Source organism: Myotis myotis, unplaced genomic scaffold (genome assembly GCF_014108235.1).
Source record: "Myotis myotis isolate mMyoMyo1 unplaced genomic scaffold, mMyoMyo1.p scaffold_m19_p_12, whole genome shotgun sequence".
In the NCBI taxonomy this organism is placed as follows: domain Eukaryota; kingdom Metazoa; phylum Chordata; class Mammalia; order Chiroptera; family Vespertilionidae; genus Myotis; species Myotis myotis.
In genome coordinates this window covers 32013761-32035609 of record NW_023416316.1, presented here as the reverse complement: position 1 = coordinate 32035609, position 21849 = coordinate 32013761, and the positions used below count along the sequence as shown (strand labels likewise).

The 21849-nt window shown below is 37.3% G+C and overlaps 1 protein-coding gene across 8 annotated transcripts in view; it reads right to left on the bottom strand.

Annotated features, from left to right (window-relative positions):
• Positions 1–21849, bottom strand: part of GKAP1 (G kinase anchoring protein 1) — a 64292-nt gene that overhangs the window by 8591 nt on the left and 33852 nt on the right. For 7 of the 8 annotated variants that reach the window (XM_036330715.1, XM_036330714.1, XM_036330713.1 and 4 more), the window contains 2 exons: positions 11516–11668; positions 1646–1747 (listed from right to left, as the gene is read on the bottom strand). In XM_036330715.1, coding sequence (XP_036186608.1) covers positions 1646–1747; positions 11516–11668 — 255 coding nt within the window. The remainder of the gene's footprint in view (positions 1–1645; positions 1748–11515; positions 11669–21849) is intronic. The other variant, XM_036330716.1, reaches the window with a different exon arrangement.

The following is a 21849-nucleotide window of genomic DNA, read 5'->3' as shown; positions in this document are numbered from 1 at the left end:
AAGAGAGCACTTAGTGTTAAATGCATATATGGTATGTTGTGACTCTACTGTACTGTACTGCATCCTCAACATCTATGCCTGAATCTATAGCTATTTCAAACTTAACATGCTCAAAATAGGATCTATTATTCCCACTGCCTAATAAACTAGTTCAAAATGTGCTCTTGCTCTTATACTCAATACCTGTTCATTGTTTTATCAGACTATATTCACTCCAGGCCCTCAGCTACGTGCATTACCATTCCACAAAACAATTTTCATGTCACTTAAAATCTGATCCCAACTAACATCTCCAATTTCACATTCTACAACTTCCCAGTTCTCTAAATGTCAGCAAGAATGTATTTCCTACCATTCCCATGCCTTTGTATGTGCTGTTCTCTCTACCTGGAAACACCATCTTTTCTGTAAAATCCTTACCAATTTTCAATAGCAACAACTAATTCATTCCTGTTTCTGTGCTTCTGGAGCAGTCAGTCAAATCTCAATTATAAAGCCCATACTGCAATTATTTACATATTTACCTTCCACATTAGTCTATGAGCTTCTTGCTAGCTCATCCTTGTATTTTGTGTCTGGGATATGGTATATGCTCAAAAAAAGCAAAGAAAAATATAAATGACAAAGGAAAAGCTAAAGGAAATGGGCAGGGATTATTACTAAAGGCATGAGTAGAGAAGGAAAGGAAATGTTAAATACCATCAAGCGCTGGAACGTGACTTATTTTTTTTCACTATTACATATGCAGGGCCCAGAAAGACACTTGAAATGAATAAAGATATTTTTTAAAGCCTAACAAGGAAGAAAGGAAGGAAGGTTAATATGTAGGTTTATAGTTAAAAAATAAATTGTATAAATAACAAGTGTTAGTGAGCATGTGGAGAAACTGGAACCCTATGGATCACTGATGAGGAGGCAAAATGGTAGAGCTGTTATAGAAAACAGTTTGCTGGTACCTCAAAAAGTTAATGTAGAATTATTTTTGACCCAGCAATTCCACTCTTAGCTATATAACCAAAGGATTTAAAAGCAGAGACTCAAGTACTCATACACCAATGTTCATTGTAGCGTTATTCACAACCAAAAGGTGGAAACAATGCTAGTGTTCATCAACAGATGAATAAACAAAATGTGGTACATACATATACTGGAATATTTTTCAGTCATAAAAAAGAATGAAATTCTGACACATGCTAAAACATGGATGAACCTTGGAAACACTATGCTAAGTGAAATAAGCCAGACACACTAGAACAAATATTGTATGGTTCCACTTATATGAAGTACCTGGAAGAAGCAAAATCATAAAAACTACATGTTACCATAGGCTGTAGGGAAAGAGGAAACAGGGAGCTGTTTAATGGGTACAGAGTTTGTTTGGAATAATGAAAAAGTTGTGGAAACACTGGTGATAACTATACATTATGAAGTACTTAATGCTACTGAATTGTAGCGTTAAAAATAGTTTAAATGGCTAATTTAATATTATATATATTTTACCATAAAATATTATTATTCCAATTTTATAACATTTAAAAACCAAAACAGCAGAAACATTCTATTAATCCAACATTAAACATATTTATATATAAGAAAAACAGAAAATGTGCAGATTACTAGTATACAACAGTAAATAAACACAAACCTCCCATTGAGTGATTACATTTTTCAGCTTCTGGATTTCAGCATCTTTCCTTTCAAGTTCCAACTTTAGTCTTTCAATTCTTCCATCTTTCAAAACTACTTCCTGAAGAGAGAAAAACTCTATTTTAGAACTAAGATAGCCTGCTGATTCTGGTTTACCATACTCCTTTGTGAAAAGTTTAAGAGAAAAAAAGTCCCAATTGTCTCTATTTTAATTCATTTTCCACAGCAACCTTCAATTGTTGACTGTATTTCCATTTCTATTCAATGATGTAATTCTAATTATATACAATGCAAGCAAATAAGGTATTTATGATTAATCTCAAACTGCACACATACCCTATAATAATATCAAGGCTTTGAAATGATGTATTTATGAATAAACATACTAAAAGTGCTCTGTAATGAATTATTAATCTATCATTAAGACCCAAAAGAATTGAAAACTTATGAGAAAAAACACAAAATAACAAAACAAGAAAATAAATAGCTTTGCTCTGTATCAGCAATTAGCAGGTAGAAGATATAACTAGAAAAACAATTTTCTCCCAATAGCAATAAAAAATATCCCCAAGAATAAAATTCAGAAATTTTCAGGATCCATTAAGAAAATTACAAAATACTGAAAAGGACATAGAACAAAGTATGTCAATAGATAGGAAGACTAAATATTACTAAATATATTACTTTGTAAATTCAATACAATTTCTATTGAAATTCCCAAGGAGATTTTGTACTTTGGAACTTAGCAAGACAGTCAAAACTTCTTCTGGGAGAATACAGGATAGAAACAAAGTTAATGCAATGAAGAGGAATATGCCTAACAAATTATTGTATACAGTACAGCAAAAATAACTAAAGTAGCACAGTCATGGCACCTAGGTTGACAGAGCATTGCAACAGAAAATAAAGTGCAGAAAGAGATTTAAAACCTAAGAATTTATTATAATATAAATATAGTATTTTTAAAAACTGAAAAAAGGCTGAAGCACAGAATAGTAGATTACAAGACAAATAGCTAACTGGGAAAACAAGTTAAGTCCCTTCATCTTGTACCATATAACGAAATAAACAAACTCAAATGCAAAAAAAAAAAAATCCAAAGTTATATTTTTGATAATAGTATATAAATTGGTTCTATTTATCTAATGACTATGTGGAAACATTAACTTATTCTAAAAATACTCACTAAGCACCTATAATTGCTACTAGATGCTGGGTATGCAACAGTGAACAGAACTGAAAAGATTATTGCCCTGATGTGATTGTCTGTTGCAGGAGGCAGATGTAAAAAAGAAATAATAGAAGCCCTGGCCAGGTGGCTCAGTTGGTTGGAGTGTTTCCTGTATACCAAAAGGTTGCAAGTTCAATTCCTGGTCAGGACACATATCTTGTTGCAGGTTTCGATCCCTGGTCAGGGTGCATATGGGAGGCAACCAACTGATGTTTCTCTCTCACATCAATGTGTGGCTCTCTTCTTCTCTTCTCTTCTCTTCTCTTCTCTTCTCTTCTCTTCTCTTCTCTTCTCTTCTCTTCTCTTCTCTCTTCTCTTTTCTCTTCTCTCTCTTCTCTCCTCTCTTCTCTCTCGTTCTCTCCCCCCCCTTTCCTCTCCCTCTAAAATCAATAAATATATCCTTAGGTGAGGATGGATAAATAAATAAAATAAAAAGTAGAGGTAAGAGATTTCCAGGTAGGAAGAACAGTATCTTTAAAAGCCCTAAGATAGGAAAGAGCCAAGAATTTAAAGAAAAAAGAGGCCAGTGGTTTGGAGCTTAGTGAGGGAGAAGATAGTACAAGATGATTTTGGAAAAACAAGTAGAGGCTTGATCTTGGAGGGCCTTGTAGGCAACAAGAATGGCCTGCACATTCTGAGTAAAATAGCAGTGAAAGATTTTGAGCAGGACCATTAAGATTTATGTTAGATTATATTTTTAAAGAATGATGGTGGAAAATGGATTAGAGTAGGGTAGGATAGGTGGAAAGACCTTTAACTGCTACGGCAAGTACAGGTCAGAGAAGATTATACCTTTGATTAGGGTGGAAGCAGTTTAAATGGAAAGAAGTATATTATGTAAGAAATTATTTAAAAGTGTAATCAAGAGCATTTGATGAGAGGTTGAATGTGGCAGTTGAGAAAGATGGACACTTCGAGTTTCTAGTTTAAGGAATAAGGTGGGTGGATCAAAATTAGAAATATACATACTATTAGGCCCAGAAATCTCACTTAGAAGTGAGGGAAAGTGTATCTATCAGTGTTCACTGTGATTTATCACAACAAAAAATTGGACATCAATTTAAATGCCGAACTATAGAATATAGGCTAAATATATGGTAAATTTATGAAACTGAAACTCTTGAAATCACTAAAAATAATAATATACACTATAAAATACATTAACATGATCCCAAATTGTAATGCTACATGCAAGGAAAAATGCAGGGAAGACAGAAAAGAAAATTTTAATAACTCTCTTAGGACACTATGAAATACTATTTCACTTCATTTAAAAATTATTTTATCAAAATTGTTTTATACTGAGTATATAATTATTTAACAATATAAAATACTATTTTGATTTTGAAAAATTAAACCATGTAAGTATTAAAATGGTATCTAGATGAAAATGAATATATATCATTTTTTAATAGGAAAGCCCTTCTGAACATACCAAAGGGAGAAAGCTGAAAAGATTAATAGATTTAACTTGCTGAAAAATTTTTCTAAAAATACTGTAATAAAATCAAAAGATAAATGATTATCTGGAAATAATAAGTCACAATCCATATGACAGGCATATGAGCAAAAAACATGAAGAAATGTATAATCTCAATAATAAGCAAGAAATATTATATCAAACTGGCACATTAAAATATTTTTTCCTCTGTGTGGGTATCTGAAAACAACTTAGTTATTAAAAATTCAACTATTTCATGTTCAAGGATTATTACTTAACTAGAGGCCTGGTGCACGAAATTTGTGCACTGAGGGGGGGGGTCCCTCAGCCCGGTCTGCACCCTCTCCAATCCAGTACCACTGGCTCCTAACTGCTCACCTGCCTGCCTTCCTGATCGCCCCTAACCACTCTGCCTGCCTGCCTGCCTAATGCCCCTAACTGCTCCCCTGCCAGCCTGATCGGCCCCTAACTGCTCTCCCCTGCCAGCCTGATTTCCCTGCTCTCCCCTGCAGGCTTGATCGCCCCTAACCACCTCTGCCTCGGCCCCCGCCACTGTGGTTTTGTCTGGAAGATGTCCGATCTGATTAGCATATTACCCTTTTATTAGTATAGATGACCTGAAATGCTCACCATCTGCATTTAACTAAAAAGTAGTCCATATAACAGTTTCTACATTACTGGGAGGAAAAAGTATATATCCACAGAAAATAAAGGCCAAAACAAAATATACACAGAAACAAATTTCATAAAATACGAATAGACATACTCTGACATTTTTTTGTTTTTGAAAATGCTGGCAGCAATCTACTAAAACTGATTTCAAAACCTGTTAAATGAGTTGAGACTCAGTTAGAAAAGCACACCTTGAGGACTTAAAATGTCAGGCCAAGGACACTGTAAGTCCTCACTTAAGGTCATGGATAGGTTCTGCAAGTTTCAAAATGACATACAACAAAACCAATTAAGTTCCTATGGCATCATGTCACTGTTAAAATGAACAAAACCATGTTATTCAAGGACTTGCTGTACTTGATTCAACAAACAGTGAAGTTTAAGGACATGGAAAAGAAGATAGATTTGAAAAAGATTTCAAAGATTAAAACTCCCAAGTCTTGAAAAATAGAAAAGTGAAAAAGGAAGTTTTTAGAGCCTGGGTAACTAGATCAAATGATAAAACCAAAAACAAAAATGATGAAAGTCAAGCCAAACACTTGGTTTGGAGACAGGATGATGAGCCTGAGTTTGCACATAGTGAGTATACTAGTAAGGTATCCACAGAATAAGAATGAAATATGCCATAAGGGCCCTAGCCAGTTTGGCTCAGTGGGTAGAGCGTCGGCCTGCGAACTAAAGGGTCCTGGGTTCGATTCCAGTCAAGGGCACATGCCTGGGTTGTGGACTCAATCCCCAGTGGGGGACTTGCAGGAGGCAGCCAATCCATGATTCTCTCTCATCATGGATGTTTCTATCTCTATCTCTCTCTTCCTTCCTCTCTGAAATCAATGAAAATATATATTTTTAAAAATGCCATAAGGGCAATTACTAAAACAGACACCTAAAGGCCATAAAGTGAATGGGATCAGGAATGGATGATCTACCCAATTCCTGAAGTTGTGGAGAAAACTTCCTGCCGATAGAAGACAATGTTGATATGCATCAAGAGCAACACAGATGTGTATATCCTTTGATTAATTTACTATTTTTAAGAATTTATTCCAAGGAAATAACTCATCAAAGAATTAAATACATAAAGATGTTAAATGAGTATCAGGTGACCAATTCTAAACAACCTAAATGTTCAATAATAGGATATTGACCAAGCTGTAATTATAACATACTGCTTTGACAGAATATAAAGCATGGTTTACAAAACAGCTATGAAACTATATTACTTACTGTTACAATTATTTTTAAATACCTATACATGTGGCATTTTCCTACAAAAAGAATATTAAAAAATGAAGCCAAATGTTGTGTTAAGAATGGCCAAATTAGGGTTGTACAGAAAAAAAGGATTTTAACCTGGGCAAAAAAGAAGAGCTTTCTTTCTCTGAGAAAGGAGTACAATGGGGAGAGGAAGGAAGTGAAAAAAAAAAAGAGTATTTTTTAAAATAGCCTCAATCTTTTTCTACTATTATACTCAATGACATGAGAAATTCTTAATTTATGAAAATTTCATACATGCAAAAGAAATATGTGTGTGTGTGTGTGTGTGTATGAATCATACAGGTTAAGATAAAAGAAAAAATGCAATATGCAGATTAAGAATTTGAACACTGAAAACAGTATGGAGGGTCCTCAAAACATTAAGAAGAGAGTTACCATATGACCCAGCAACCTCTCTTCAGTATACCCACCCAAAAAATTTGAAAACCTTTACTTGCAAAGATAAATGCACCTCTAGCCCAGCCCATGTGGCTAAGTGGTTGAGCTTCGGCCCATGAACCAGGAGGTCACGGTTTAAAAAGGCATCTGTGATATACGCGCCCTGTGTTCATTGCAGCGTTATTCACTGTGGCCAATGCATGGAAACAACCCAAGCGTCCCTCAATAAATGACTGGATAAGATGTGGTACATACATACAATGGAACACTACTCAGCCATAAAAGATGAAATACTGCCATTTGCAACAATGTCATGCCAAGTGAAATAAGTCAGACAGAAAAAGTCAAGAACCATTTGATTTCACTATATGTGGGATATAAAACTGGGAACAACAAATGAACATACAAGAACAAACAGAAATTCATAGGCACAAACAACAGTATAGTGGTTACCAGAGAGAAGGAGGGGTTGAGGAGGTAGTAGAGGATAAAGGAGGTCAAATATATGGTGACAGAAGTAGATGTGACTTTGTGTGGCGGGCACACAATGCAATATCCAGATCATGTATCGAAGAAATGTACACTTAAAACCCATATAATGTCACCCCAATTAATTTAATGGGGGGGGGGGAGAATTCGAACATTACCATATTTTGGCACCCCCCATGTGCCTCTACCAGTCATATCATATCCCTTCCATTCTGTTACAAATTTTGTCCTTCTTTTCCTGTTAGTCTTGCGCTACACATATACATATCCCTAAAATATTCTATTTTTTGAAATTGCTATAAATGGTATCAAACAATTCTTATTTGGTGACCTTATTTTTTTAATTAAACATGTTTTTTATATTCATACATGTTGCTAAGTATAGCTGTCATTAATTTCTCTTATTGATTCTGTTATTACACACAGATGAGTTTTCAACATTATTTTTGAACAGTCTCTAGGGTTTAATCTAAGGTAGAATTTCTAGAACATACAGTCTGCCCATCATCTTCAACTTTTAAAGTTAATGCCAAATTGTTTTCCAAAACAGTTATACCAATTTACACTACCACTAATGTGTTACTGTTCTTCTATACCCATAAAAATATTGAGTATCATCTGTCTAATCCCTATCACCAGTCCTCACCTTCATTCAGTTTTTCATAGCAAATGCAGTGGAAATTAATATTACCATATATAAGCTTATTCTATACTGAAAAATCTTCAAATATTCTTTACTATCTAATAACTAAATCATAAATTAGGCCTTTAAATTTCCTCTAATCTTTTCCAACCTGCCTTACCAAACTTACCTAATACTACTAGTATTCTCCTCTATGATCCTTCTGTTTTAAGAGTCTCATGCTCTACCGACTGAGCTAGCTGGGCACCCATGATCCTTCTGTTTTAATTAAGCTGGTTTATACTTTATTGCTTCAGTACTTTTACTCATGGCATTCCAGTTTCCTCTCCCTTACCTCTGCATGTTCAAATTCTACTGTCTTTTAAATTCTAATCCAAAAGCTATTTTCTTCTAAGAAAGCCATCTCTAATCTCGATTCATGTTAATTACTATCACACTTTACCAAGTATATTCTTTTAGACTTACCATTTTCTATCTTGTACAAAAATAATTATCTATTAAACGTGTACTATGTTCATGCTCTGCTAAACATTTTGATTCATAATTGCTAATTGTCCTACTAACAGTACATGAAAGACAGATAATTTCATCCCAATGTAACACAGCTGATAAACTGCAGAAGCTATATCTTGTATTACTAGGTTTGTTTGATTTCAAAGACTTCCCTTTCTACCACACTGCACTGTCCTGTGGTTTTATTAAATCATTAATATTAATCGTTTAATTAACATACATACCCAATTTTGTTCTACAAAGGGTTTAAGACATATATTTGTCTAAATATATTAATGTCATTCTTTCTATCAAAATATTATCTGAGCCGGGGGATAGGGGAGGCTGGGAGGAAGGTCAATGGGGAAAAAAAGGAGACATATGTACTACTAGTCGTAATACTTTAAAGTTACAATAATAAAAAAAAATAATGTAAAAAAAATGATCTGAAATGGCTTAAAAAATAAAGGGAAAATCATACATAGTCAATAAAAAAAAAGAAAGCAAATATGCTAACCATATACGTTAACATGGTTGCTTGGGCTGTACATAAACTTTGATAGTCAAGGCAAAACAGGAAAACATTAAATCAATGCCAGAAAAGAAGAAACAAGTACTTCAAGGGCAAGCAAGGATTACCCATTACTAAGTTGAAAATAGATTTTCATGTGGAATTATGTTAGTGTTATTAACCAACCTTACTTCTGCATTGGAGTAAACTGTTCTTAAGGGTCTGACTTTTTGTGTCCTATAAAACAATACAGATGTTTAATTCGTGGAATGACTGAATTTATCAGTCTTAGGAAACAAAGAGATAGCATCTATTGAAGAGAATGATGAGATGGAAAACGGGCTTTTAGAATTTGGAATAGCCTCTGTAGGTGTTTGTCAAAGTCAGAAAGAAATGAATCAAAAGTTTTTTAAGTAGAAATAAAGATACGGTAAAAGTTAGACAGTAATGATTTTGAGAACAGAACATTAGTACTGTTTTTCAGCAATACCTGGCAGCCCACAAATTAATGGTGGTGGTAAACACACAATAGAGTATACAGATTATGTGTTGGGGTGGTGAACACACAATTGTGTGCAGAATCTTTCAGTTTCCTGAATATTCAGTCTAACTAAAGCAGTGGTTCTCAACCTTCTGGCCCTTTAAATACAGTTCCTCATGTTGTGACCCAACCATAAAATTACTTTCGTTGCTACTTCATAACTGTAATGTTGCTACTGTTATGAATCATAATGTAAATATCTGATATGCAGGATGGTCTTAGGCGACCTCTGTGAAAGGGTCGTTCGACCGCCAAAGGGGTCGCGACCCACAGGTTGAGAACCACTGAACTAAGGCCTTTCCTAATTTGGGGCCTTTGTTCTTACAGGGAATAAAAGAAAACCAAGAAAGAAAGGGGAAAGCGTTCACATATAAGATAAAGAACAGGTTCATAGTTTAAGAGAAAGTAAGACAGAAGACTAGCTGTTAGGAACAGATTTATAGGTCTCTATATGATGAGATATTAAAAAAAAATCCTCACTGAGGATGTTTTTCTTGACTTTAGAGGGGGGAGAGAAACATCGATTGGTTACCTCTCGTACACATCCAACCAGACATCAAACCCGAAATCTAGGTATGTGCTCTGACCAGGAATCAAACCCACAACCTTCTGGTATTTGGGACAATGCTCCAACCGAGCCACCTGGACAGGTGAGATACTTTTTTAAAAACTATTTTAAAAATGTGAATGACAAGAAAAATAGAGACAAACTCAGATAGAGAGCAGGCTGACAGTTGTGGGGGAGGGGGCAGTTAGGAAACTAGTGGAGGGTGGAGGGATTGAGCAAAAATGAAAAACTCCAACAGTGTGATTGCCAGGAGAGGGAGGGGGTGGGAAAGGTGTAAAGATATAGGGTGGATAAATGGTGATGGACAGAGACTTCACTTGGGGTGGTGAACACACAACACAGTGTACAGATGATGTGTTGTGGAATTGTGCCCCTGAAACCTCTATAATTTTATTAACTAGTGTAACCCCAATACATTCAATACAAAGGAAATAAATAAAAATGCGAATATCATTCTTTGCTTGTGGGCCTTATAAAAACAGACTACTTACCAGGTTTGACTTGTCTGCAACCCCTGGTCTACAGGATAAAATTCTAACTTATTTTCACATAAACAGACCTCGGTACTTCTTAGATGCAGAATTTTTCAGTTTCATGAATATTTCCTCTAAGGCAGTGGTTCTCAACCTTCTGGCCCTTTAAATACAGTTCCTCATGCTGTGACCCAACCATAAAATTATTTTCGTTGCTACTTCATAACTGTAATGTTGCTCCTGTTATGAATCGTAATGTAAATATCTGATATGCAGGATGGTCTTAGGCAACCCCTGTGAAAGGGTCGTTCGACCGCCAAAGGGGTCGCAACCCACAGGTTGAGAACCGCTGGTCTAAGGCCTTTCCTAACTCTGGGCCTTTGTTCTTGTAGTTCCCTATGCTTTATCCAATTCTCAGCTTACAGAGTTATATTCATTCATCATTCAAAGTCCATCCCAAATGTCACTTTTTTTAAATAATATATTTTGACTTTTTGAGATAGAGAGGAAGGGAGAGGGATAGATAGAAACATCGATGAGAGAGAAACATTGATTAGCTGCCTCCTGCACGCCCTCCACAGGGACCAAGCCCATAACTTGGGAACGTGCCCTGACTGGGAATCAAACCAGTGGCCTCTTGGTTCCTGGCTCAATGTTCAACCACTGAGCTACACTGGTCAGGCCCAAATGTCACTTCTTTATGTACCTTTCACAGTTTACCCAAGTGATCTATTATTACCTTTTCTATTCAAAACCTCTCTATTTTTCATCTCTCTCTTAAAGTCTTCATCATGCTAAAATATATTATTTTTACAGATCTACCTCCTCCAATCCCCACTAAGTGTCTAAGGAAAAGAAGGTCTTATCCATCTTGGTATTCCTACTCCCCTCCATTGGAGTCTAATATTACCTAGCATATAGCATATGCTCAATAAGTATTCATCAATGAATGAAGTACTTTACACTTTTTAATATAAACATCTACAACTAAGGATTTAAGACAAATCCTAAAACTATACCTTATTAGAATCATAATTGGATTCCACTGCTTACGTTTTTAAATATATATATATATATATATATATATATATATATATATATATATATATATTTAGTTTTATTGTGATTTTAAGAGAATTTTCTATTTTACATGCCTGGTTGTGTTCATGAGCTGCAAAATTATCTGTTCCATTATATTCTGTAAGCTGTTCTCTTCTTTTTTCTCTAACAAGAATTTTATGAACATCATCTTCCAGTCTATTGAAGAATCCTCCATCATGTGTTAAAGTCTGAGAAGAACTCAATTCCTGTCAAAAATGAATTGTGGTTTACTATCATTCAACAAAAAAGTGTATGCATTCAATAAGCCTAGTCAGCCCCGAGAAGGAGAAGGAAAGAAAAAGGGTAACTAAGAGACAATCAACTATCTAATTCTCCTCTATCTTCAGAAGATAAACAGCAGAGACACATTTTAAAATGTTTTCTTACTTCATAATTATTGTGTTGGATATCACTTGATTAAAAAATGTTTTATCCATATACCATACAATTCACCCATTTAATGTACATAATTCAGTGGTTTTAAATATGCTCACAGAGTTGTGCAACCACAGCCACAATTTTTTAAGTTTTATCACCCACAAAGAAACCCTGAATCTATTAGTGGTCATTCCCCATTTCCTTCTAATACCTCCCCTCTCAGTTGTCTCCTGGACAAGACTACTTTCTGTGTGCATAGATTTGCCTATTCTAGACATCTGGTATAAATGAAATCATATACTGGTATATGTGGTCTTTTGTGACTGGCTTCTTTTACTTAGCAAAATGTTTTTAAGGTTCATCTATTAATTATAGCATGTATCACTACTTCATTCCTATTGTCAAGTAATATCTCAATGATGGATACACTACATTTTATTTCTCCATTCATTGGTTGATGGACATTTGGGTTGTTTTTATTTTTTGCTATTATGAATAATGCTGTTATAAATATTCATGCACAAGTTTTTGAATGGACAGGTTTTCAATTCTCTTAGGTATATGCCTTGAAGTAAAATTGCTGAGACATATGGTAACCCTATGTTTAATCTTTTGAGGATTTGCCAGATAATTTTTCAAAGCATTCTCACCAACACTTATTATCTGTTTTTTTATCCTCACCCGGGGATATGTTTTTAATTTTATTGATATTTAAAAAATACTTTTATTGTTTTCAGAGAGGAAGGGAGAGGGAGAGATAGAAACATCAATGATGAGAATCATTGATGGACTGCCTCCTGCACGCCCCCTACTGGGGATCGAGCCTACAACCCGAGCATGTGCGCTTGACCAAAATCGAACCCAGGCTGACGCTGTTTTTTATTGATTTTTAGAGAGAAAGGAAATGGGGAGAAAGAGAGAAACACTGGTGAGAGCGAGAAGCATCAATCGGTTGCCTCCTGTACACACCCCGACCAGGATCAAACCCTCAACCTAGGTCTGTGCCCTGACCAGGAATCAAACCCCCAACCTTTTGGTGTACAGGACAATGCTCCAACCAACTGAGCCACCCAGTCAAGGCTGTCTTTCTTTTTTATTTATTGATTTCAGAGAGGGATAGAAATATCGATTTGTTGTTCCACTTATTTAAGCATTCACTGGTTGATTCTGGTGTGTGCCTTGACCAGGGATTGAACCTAAAACCTTGGCCTATTAGGATAATGCTCTAACCAACTAACTACTTGGCCACTAGAGTAGGTGTGGAGAGCTATTTCATTGTGGTTTTGAGTTGTATTTCTCTGATGCATTGTTTCAAGTGCTTATTGGACATTTGCATCTTTCTGGAGTATGTCTACTCATATTCTTTGCCCACGTTTTAATTGGGTTGCTTTTATTTTTGCATTCTAAGAGTTCTTTATATATTCTAGATACAAGTCTCTTATCAAATATATGATTAGCAAATATGTTCTCACATTCTGTGGCTTCTCTTTTCACGTTCCTGAAGGTGTCCTTTATATCACAGAAGGTTTTAATTTTTACAAAGTCCAATTTATCCACAAAACCACTGTATAACTTAAGGTTATAAAGATTTACTCGAGCCGAAACCGGTTTGGCTCAGTGGATAGAGCGTCGGCTTGCGGACTGAAGGGTCCCAGGTTCGATTCCGGTCAAGGGCATGTACCTGGGTTGCGGGCACATCCCCCAGTGGGAGATGTGCAGGAGGCAGCTGATCGATGTTCCTCTCTCATCGATGTTTCTAACTCTCTATCTCTCTCCCTTCCTCTCTGTGAAAAATCAATAAAATATATTTAAAAAAAAAAAAAAAAAAAGATTTACTCGTATATTTTCTTCTAGGATCTTTAGTTTTAGCTCTTACATTTAGGTCTGTAATCCATTTTCAGTTATTTTTTGTGCATGGTGTGAAGAAGGGGTCAAAATTCATTCTTTTTTCCCTTTTATTAAATTTACTAGAGGCCCAGTGCATGAAAATTCATACACTGAAGGGGGGTCCCTCAGCCTGGCCTGCCCCCTCTTACAGTCCAGGAGCCTTTGGGGGTGGGAGGCGACCCAGCGATTAGGGGAAGGTGATGTCCCCATCATACCTCTGCTGCTGCCACTCCCACTCCTGGCAGCGCAAGCCTCGGCTGGCCCTGGGCAGCTGGGCAGCCGCCATCCGAGGTTTGCCTGTGCCTCGGGGTGGCCCTGAGCGGCTGGGGGGCTCCGGAGGCAGGCACATGGAGCACCCGGGCCCACCTTGTCACATGCCCCCCACCCTGGCAGGGCTGAGGGCACTGGGCGCCGCCATCTTGTGGCTGTGGGCACTGCCATCTTTGAGGGCAGGGCAGTCAATTAGCATATTCCTCCTTATTGGGTGTGGGCGCCGCCATGTTTGATGATGGGACAATTAGCATATTCCCTCCTTATTGGCTGTGGGCGCCGCCATCTTTGCAACAGCGTGAGGGTCATTAGCATATTCCCTCTTTGTTAGATAGGATTGGGTGACACTGGTTAACAAAATTATCCAGGCTTCTGGTGCACAATTCTACAACACATCAATTGTACACTGTATTGTGTGTTCACCACCCCAATAAATTCATTCTCTTTCATATGGATATGCAGCAGCATCTGTTGAGAAGATTATTCCTTCTCCACTGAATTCTTTTGGCACCCTTATTCAAAATTAATTCAATATTAATGTAAGGATTTCTTTTCTGGAGTCTTAATTTTGTCAAACTTTATGGCTACCATTACACCACACCACACTCGCTTGATTAGTATAGTTTTGTATCGCTTAATCTTTTACAATGCATTTAAAAATAATTTTACATAAATTATATACACTAATCATAAAAAGATAAAATTTTATCACAATCTACTCAATTACATAAAATTATAAAATTTACATATTCTTCAAGAAAAGTAGCACTGCCTCTCCAACTTCCTGTTTTGAAGTCAGGAACTAAAGAAAATGTCACTCTCATTGGTTCCACCTATGTCCTACATTCTTGAGCTATAAAAGTCCTAATTTTATCCATTTTAATTGAATTTGTGAGCAAATGACCCAACAGTTCAATGACTGTTCATCCTTTTCTCTTCACATTATGGTAAAAAGTGTTTTAGAGAAAAAAATTATTATGTATCAGTGTTTAATAAATACACAAAATGACATTTAAAATTTTGTACAGCACTTTCTATTTTGCAAAGAACTTACACAAACATTACTTTATTTGAATCTCATTAATGCTATAAGAGGTTCATAGAACAAGAATTATTTTCCCACAAAATAATCATGGCCTCAGGAAAGTTAAATAAAATTGCCCACGAGTCTACTAAGGCTACTGCTTGAAAAAATAATTCAGGTACATTCCAATAAGATTTCATTTTAAAACAACATGCTTAAAACACTGCTGAGCTTCTGTGGAAGGAATAGCATGATGATGGCAACCAATTAGCCGCTGGATTTCACTTCCTTAAAAGAGTGCAGTTCCACAAAATAGAAACAAAGGCCTGGTTACACTGACAGACAAACAGCTGTCAGAGGGGAAGGGCTTTGGGGGCTGAATGAAAAAACATGAAGGGATTAAGCGCACACACGCGTGCGCACACACACACACACACCCCACAGATTTTAAAATTTAATATCTAGCCAATTCAATTTAACTCAAATTATGAACACTTATTATATGCCAAGCATATAAAGTAAAAGACAGTATAATGGTGGTTCTGTTAGTATAGCCCTATAGATCTCTGGAACATAATTGAGAGTCTAGGCATAAGCCTTCACATTTATGGTGACTATCAACAATAAAAAATATTTTTTTAAAAGAAAAATTACCTGGAAACCAATGAAAATGAATGCACAATAACCCCAAATCAATGGGACACAGAGAAAGCAGTCCTGAGAGGGAAGTTCACAGCATTGCAGAAGCAAGAAAAATCTCAAATAAACCATTCTAACCCAACACCTAAAAAAGCTAAAAAAAAAAACAAAAACAAAAAAAAAACAACAACAAAAAACAAAAAACCAACAAACAAAGCCCAGAATAAGTAAAAGGAAGGAAATAATAAAGATCAGAGCAGAAATAAATGATACAGAAACTAAAAAATAAAACAATACAAAAGATCAATGAAGCCAAGAGCTGGTTTTTTAAAAAGATAAAAAAGTCTGGCCAGTGTACTTCAGTGATTGAGTGTCGACCCATGAACCAAATGCCCAGTTCAATGCCCAGTCAGGGCACATGCTAGAGTTGTGGACTCAATTCCCAATAGTAGGCATCCAGGAGGCAGGTGATCAATGATTCTCTCTCATCACTGATGTTTCTATCCCTCTCTCCCTCTCTCTTTGAAATCAATAAAAACATACTTTTAAAAAAAGATAAAAAAGATCGATGAACCTTTGACCAGACTCATCAACAAAGGAAGAGGAGATTCCAAAATGATGGCAGAGTAAGTGGATGCTACACTGACGAACTCCCAGAACCAAAGTGGAATTACATCTAAAATACTGAAAAAAAAAACTGTCCTGAATAATTAACTGAAGACTAGCTGAAGAGATTCCCGATAGCCAAAGACAGAAAGTAGAGCCACACCGAGACAGGTAGGAGGTGCCGAGGCACAAAAGGGCTGGCTGGGCTCCTACAGGCAGCAGCTTAAGTTCCTGAAGGGTATCTCAGCTGTGGGGGGTTCCCACTGAGAACTCTGGAGTCTAAACCCCAGGCTGGGCTCCCCAGCTCAGAGAACCAGAACTGAGAAAGCCACGTAACATCTGGCTGTGAATAGCAGCAGGGTTGCTGTCTGCCAGGGAAAGAGAGCTGGAAAGTCAGGCACCCTCTGAAAGGGCCAACTCACAAAATTTCACATGCAGCCACTCATCTTGGGCTCTGACAGAGTGGACTAGTGCTATGTGAATAGAAGCCAGGGTGGGAGCTCTGGGATTAGACCTCTGAAGGTAGTCACCTGAATTTCCTGTGCTGAGTCATTGCCTCATGTTGCAGAGGGCATCTGTCTCTGGTGAACCTTTACTATCCAGGTGGTTTTTGCCTGGGGGAAAATCAATTGCCCCACCCTATTAAAAAATGCCTTACCCCCTGCTAGGTAAAGCAGACCTTGGTGCACATCTTCCAAAGGCACTCAGCCCCAGCAAAGGGAGACACAAGCTTTGGATTGCTGATAGTTCCAAACAGGGTATGCAGGGCCAGACAGAAACAGTGTCTGACACTGTCCTGCACCAGAGATTGGGAAGCATAGCAGATCTACGTAATTACATAGTCACAAACCCAAACAAGCAGCCAAAATGGAGAGACCAATAAATAAATAAACTAAATACCCCCCAAACAAAAGAACAAGAGAATTCTAAACAAAAGAGAGAGATGGAATTCTCCAGAAGAAGAGCTAAATTAAATGGAGGTAAGAAATTTATCAGACATACAGTTCAAAATAATGGTGGCAAATATGCTCAACATCATAAGATATAGTAACTATGAAGAATGACATAGCACTAATAAAGAACAAAGTGGAAGGAATACACAAAATATTAGGGGAAGCCAAGGATCAGATCAGTGAATTAGAAAACAGAGTAGAAAAAAATCACTCAGAGAACAACAACAAAAAAAAATCAATTAAAAAACAGGACAGTGCCCTGACCGGTTTGGCTCAGTGGATAGAGCATCAGCCTGCGGACTGAAGGGTCCCAGGTTCGATTCCGATCAAGGGCATGTACCTTGGTTGCAGGCACATCCCCAGTTGGGGGTGGGCAGGAGGCAGCTGATCGATGTTTCTCTCTCATCAATGTTTCTAACTCTCTATCCCTCTCCCTTCCTCTCTGTAAAAAAAAAAAATCAATAAAATATATTTTTTAAAAAATAAAATAAAAAACAGGACAGCTTAAAGGAGCTGTGGGACAACATGAAATGCAACAATATTTGCATTATAGGAGTGCCAGAAGGAGAAAAAAGTGAGCAAGGGCTAGAGAATGTGTTTGAAAAAATAATGGCAGAAAATTTCCCTAACCTAGTGAACAAAAAAGTCATACAAGTTCAGGAGGCACAGACTCCCAAGCAAGAAGAACCCAAACAGGCCCATGCTCAGACACATCATAATTAAAATGCCAAAAACTAAAGACAAAGAGAAAATCTTAAAAGCAGTAAGACAAAAGCAATTTGTTACCTACCAATAAACTCGCATAAGGCTGTCATCTGATTTCTCATCAGAAACTCTACAGGCAGAAGGGAATGACATGAAGTCTTCAAAGTAATGAAAAGCAAGGACCCCAAACCAAGATTACTATATCCAGCAAGACTATCATTCAAAATAGATGCTGAAATAAAGACCTTCCCAGACAAAAAGGGTAAAGAAGTTTGTCACCACCAAACCAGCACTGCAGAAATGCTTAAGGGACTGTTATAATGAGAAGAAATAGAAAAAAACAAATGAGACTACATCAAAATAAAAAGCTTCTGCACAGCAAAATGAACCATCAACAAAATGAAAAGGGAGCGAGCCCCTTATGGGATAACATATTTGGCAATGATATCCTCTATAATAAAAAATTAATATCAAATAGACCGAACAGCGGGACAAACGGAACAACCAGACAACTGGTTGCTATGACATGTGCTGACCACCAGGTACTGTGCAGGGAACATGGTGGGCGTCAGACGCGGCGGGATGGTGGAGCTGGTAAGCAGGGGTGCCAGACCAAGGCAGGGCCTGCTGGTCGCTGTCACTGGGGCGAGCCTTTGGTAGTTACTGAAAATTTTTTACTCCTGTGCACCATGGGCCCACCCGGTGCTCGCACCTGCTGCCAGCACCGGTCCCACTCGCACCTGCTGCTGACGCCGGCCCCAATTGCTCCACGCCGTCAGGGGGTGTGAGCAGGGCTAGCGCCGTCAGCGCATAGGAGTTGTGGCAGCGGGAGCAGGGCTGCAGGCAGAGAGGGGACCTGGGGCCACGGCAGGAAGGGCCAGGCGGAGGCACAGAGGATGGGCCGAAACCCACCTCTGTGCCCACTCCAGCCTCGCAGCCTACAGTTCCTTTCAAAGTGCATGAATTCATGCACTGGGCCCCTAGTATCTAATAAAGGGCTAATATCCAATGTATATAAAGAACTCAAACAGCTTAACAAAAGGAAGATAAACAATCCAATTAAAAAATGGGCAAAGGACCTAAATAGACACTTCTCCAAAGATGGCCAAGAGACATGAAAAAATGCTCAAAGTCATTGATCATCAAAGAGATGCAAATTAAAACAAGGAGGTATCACCTCACACCTGTTAGAATGACTACCATCAACAAACAATATATGCTGGTGAGGATGTGGAGAAAAGGGAAACCTTGTGCACTGTTGGTGGGAAAGCAGTTAGTGCAGCCACTGTGGAAAGCAGTACGGCTTTCCCTCAAAAATTAAAAATGGAACTGCCTTGTGACCCAGCGATCCCACTTCTGGGAATATATCCAAAGACTCCCAAGACACCAATTCAAAAGAATATATGCACCCCTATGCTCATTGCAGCATTATTTATAACTAGAGGCCCAATGCACAAAAATTCGTGCAAGAGCAGGCCTTCCTTCCCCCGGCTGCCAGCACCGGCTTCCCTCTGGCATCTGAGAACTGGGCTTCCTCCTCCAGCCGCCGGCAGGCACCAAGGATCGGGGCTGCTTTCCGCCTCCAGCTGCCCGCAGGTACCCGGGACCCAGGCTGGCTTCCCTCAGGCCACCCACAGGCACTTGGGACCCAGGCTGGCTTCCCTTGGGCTGCCCGCAGGCACCTGGGACCCAGGCTGGCTTCCCTCCGGCCCCAGCTTTGTCAAGAAGGACGTCCAGAATGATGTCCGGAAGACGTCTGGTCTAATTAGCATATTACCCTTTTATTATTATAGATGGCCAAGTTCTGGAAACAGCCCAAGTGCCTATCAGTAAATGAGTGGATAAAAATGCTGTGGTATATTTATACAATGGAATATTATGTGGCCATAAAAAATAAGGAAATCTTACCTTTTGTGAAGCATGGACAGACGTGGATGTTACTATGCTAAGTGAAATAAGCCAGTCAGAGAAAGATAAATACCATACGATCTCACTTACATGTGGAATATAATGAACAAAATAAACTGTTGAACAAAATAGGTCCAGAGACATAGATGCATGGGACAGACTGACAGATCTCAGAGGGAAGGGAGGCAAGGAGTTGAAAAGAGATTAACCAAATATATTATATACATATATGCACAGCCCATGAACACAGACAATAGTGCAGGTGGGGTGGGGTTTAGGTGTAAGGGAGCAAAGGGGGGATAGGAATAGGGGATATCTGTAATACTATCAACAAAATAATTTTTAAAAAATGGGCAGAGGACCTGAACAAATATCTCTCCCAAGAAGACATACAACCAACTGATACATGAAAAGATGTTCAACTTCAAAGCTATTAGGGAAATGCAACGCAAAACTACAATGAGATATCACCTATTAGAATGAGTATTATCAACAAGACAAGTAATAACAAGTGTTGGAGAGGTTATGGAGAAAAGGGAACCCACATTCACTGCTGGTGGGAATGTAGACTAACTGATTCAGCCACTATATAAAATAGTCTTGTGGTTCCTCAAAAAATTAAGAATAGAGTTACCATATGATCTAGCAATCCCTCTTCAGGGTATCTACTTGAAAACAATTTTTTTCGCAAAGATATATGCACCCCTATGTTCACTGCAGCATTATTCATGGCGGCCAAGACATGGAAACAAAAAAGTCCTTCATAGAGGATTGGATAAAGATGTGGTACGTACATACAATGCAATATACTGAGCCATAAGAAAAGATAAAATATTGCCATTTGTGACAACATGGATGTACCTTCAGAATATTATGCTAAGCAAAATAAGTCAGTCAGAAAAATCTAAGGACCATATGATTTCACTCATATGTGGGAAATAAAACTGGAACTCATAAACAGTATGGTGGTTTCCAGAAGAAAGGGAAAGGGGAGTTGGGGGACCAAGGAGGTCCAATATATTGTCACGGAAGATGGTTTGACTTAGGGTAGTGGGCACACAATGCAATATAAAGATGACATTTCATAGAAATACACACTTGAAACCCATATGATACTATTAACCAGTCACCCCAATAAATTTAATTTTTAAAAAGTGGAGAAAAGCAAAAGGAAGAACTACTCAACATAAAGGTGCTAGGACTTGCTGAGTTTAAAATAAAACCTTATCTCATTCTCAAAAACAAAATTATAATGAAAAACAAAATATAGGCTATGTCACACACCTATGCTTCTTTAAATACAACTCAGATTAAGTACCTATATTAAATAGATGAAATCCTGGTCAGACTGCCTTTTTTCCCCTTCTTTCAAATCAGTAAAGAAGCAGTAGCAAGCATGGAACAGTTCATAAAAATTATTTTTTCTTCTACTAACAGTTGGGGGTAGTTTCTTAGGAATATGGTGTACCATTTTCTATCTACTTGCTTATTCACATAAAGCTAATGTTCATTTTTTAATCAGTGGATTAAAAAAATTGGAATCAATCTAAAAGTACATGTTTTCCACTTTCAAACATAAAATTAATAGTCTATATTTGTGGCCATTTAAGTTTAATCTACAAATTGGTGACAGTTGTTTGTAAATAAATTCAAAAGAATTTCTAACATCTGTTTCACCAACAAATTAATTCTGAGTTTGTTGTGAATAGTTAAGGACTATATTATTAATACAGTAACAGAGTTATTTAAATTTTATTTTCATATATATGAATTTATTATCCCTGACTTGTCAAGCAAATGCATGAAACAACAAAAAATTATTAAGAACCATGTATGTGTTCTAAAGTGACACCAAGAAATATAGCTGGCCATTAAAAAATCAACGAATGGAATTATCGACAAGATACACATACATCATATAAGAATAATAAAACTTTCAATTAATACCTAAAGAAGTAAAAAGAACTCAACAATTTTTAGTACCACCCTCAATATTAAAATATATTGTATAGTAGTC